Genomic DNA, 1037 nt, shown 5'->3' with positions numbered 1-1037 from the left:
ACAGTCGGTAAGATAATGATGCTGGATAAGGAAAAAGATACTATTTTGTGTATGAAAAGATCAGAACAGGAGAGTCTCTGAAGTGGGCGACTATCACAGTAAAAGTGGTCAATGGCTCGAGAAGCACAAAAGGATAAAGTAAATGTCATGCTGGTCTGGAGAACAGAGCTGATGCAGCCACAAAAATAAGAGCCTGCCACCAACTGAGTACAGAGACGTGTGGACATGTGAACAGAATACAGGAGTGGGTTGCAGATGGCAATGAAACGGTCATAAGCCATGGCTGCCAAGAGAAATCCTTCAGTCACAATGAAGAGTGCAAAAAGAAAGATCTGGGCCACACAGCCTGCAAACGAGATGGACTTGCTCTCAGTCCAAAAGTTGCTCATAGCCTTCGGTGCAATAACAGATGAATAGAAGAGGTCAATAAAGGAGAGGTTGCCTAGGAAGAAATACATTGGTGTGTTCAGCCTGGGATCAATCATAATGATGGCCATCATCCCAAGGTTTCCTAGAAGGATCATGGCATAGACAAGCAGAAAGAACAGGAAGAGGAGGATATGGAGCTCAGGGCTGACCCTGAAGCCTACAAGGATGAAGTCATTCATATCTGAGTGATTGCTTGTTTCCCTGTCGCCCATAGAAGAGACCTGATGAGAGGCACAAGGCAAAATAAACTCTTTATTTGACCTTATAAATAGCTGCTACAGGGCAGGGGTTTGCAATGCTCTTCTATTGTCTTTTTTTAATTTTAGCCTCATACTGTGACAAGAAGAATTCAAACAAGTCATACAGCATTCAAATACTACTTTTACTTCTAATTCCCAAAGTGGCAAAATTAGACCTTTCCTCTATATGTTTGATGCCATTTGTGTTTTTATTATCACCTTTCTATAGATTTTTTTCTATCTACACACTGACTTCAACATGACTTCATGATATTGATGATAAAATACGGGGAAATGCTTCCTGTCCTGGCCACCATCGGAGAGCAGCAGCCATGGCCCTACTACCCCAATGGCCGTGGGCCTCAACAG

At 42.7% G+C, this 1037-nt stretch overlaps 1 protein-coding gene across 1 annotated transcript; it reads right to left on the bottom strand.

The window, feature by feature from the left end:
• Positions 1-5: 5 nt before the first annotated feature.
• LOC114616155 (olfactory receptor 9K2) lies at positions 6-671 on the bottom strand (the record flags this gene model as incomplete). The annotated part of the gene is made up of 1 exon (XM_028761678.1): positions 6-671. A coding segment is annotated over exon 1 (636 nt), but the record flags the coding sequence as incomplete, so codon positions are not given.
• Between the last annotated feature and the right edge of the window lie 366 nt (positions 672-1037).

This window comes from Grammomys surdaster, unplaced genomic scaffold (assembly GCF_004785775.1).
Source record: "Grammomys surdaster isolate TR1022 unplaced genomic scaffold, NIH_TR_1.0 307920, whole genome shotgun sequence".
Classification (NCBI taxonomy): Eukaryota; Metazoa; Chordata; class Mammalia; order Rodentia; family Muridae; genus Grammomys; species Grammomys surdaster.
The sequence above is the reverse complement of the archived record's forward strand: the minus strand, read 5'-3'. Positions and strand labels throughout refer to the sequence as shown.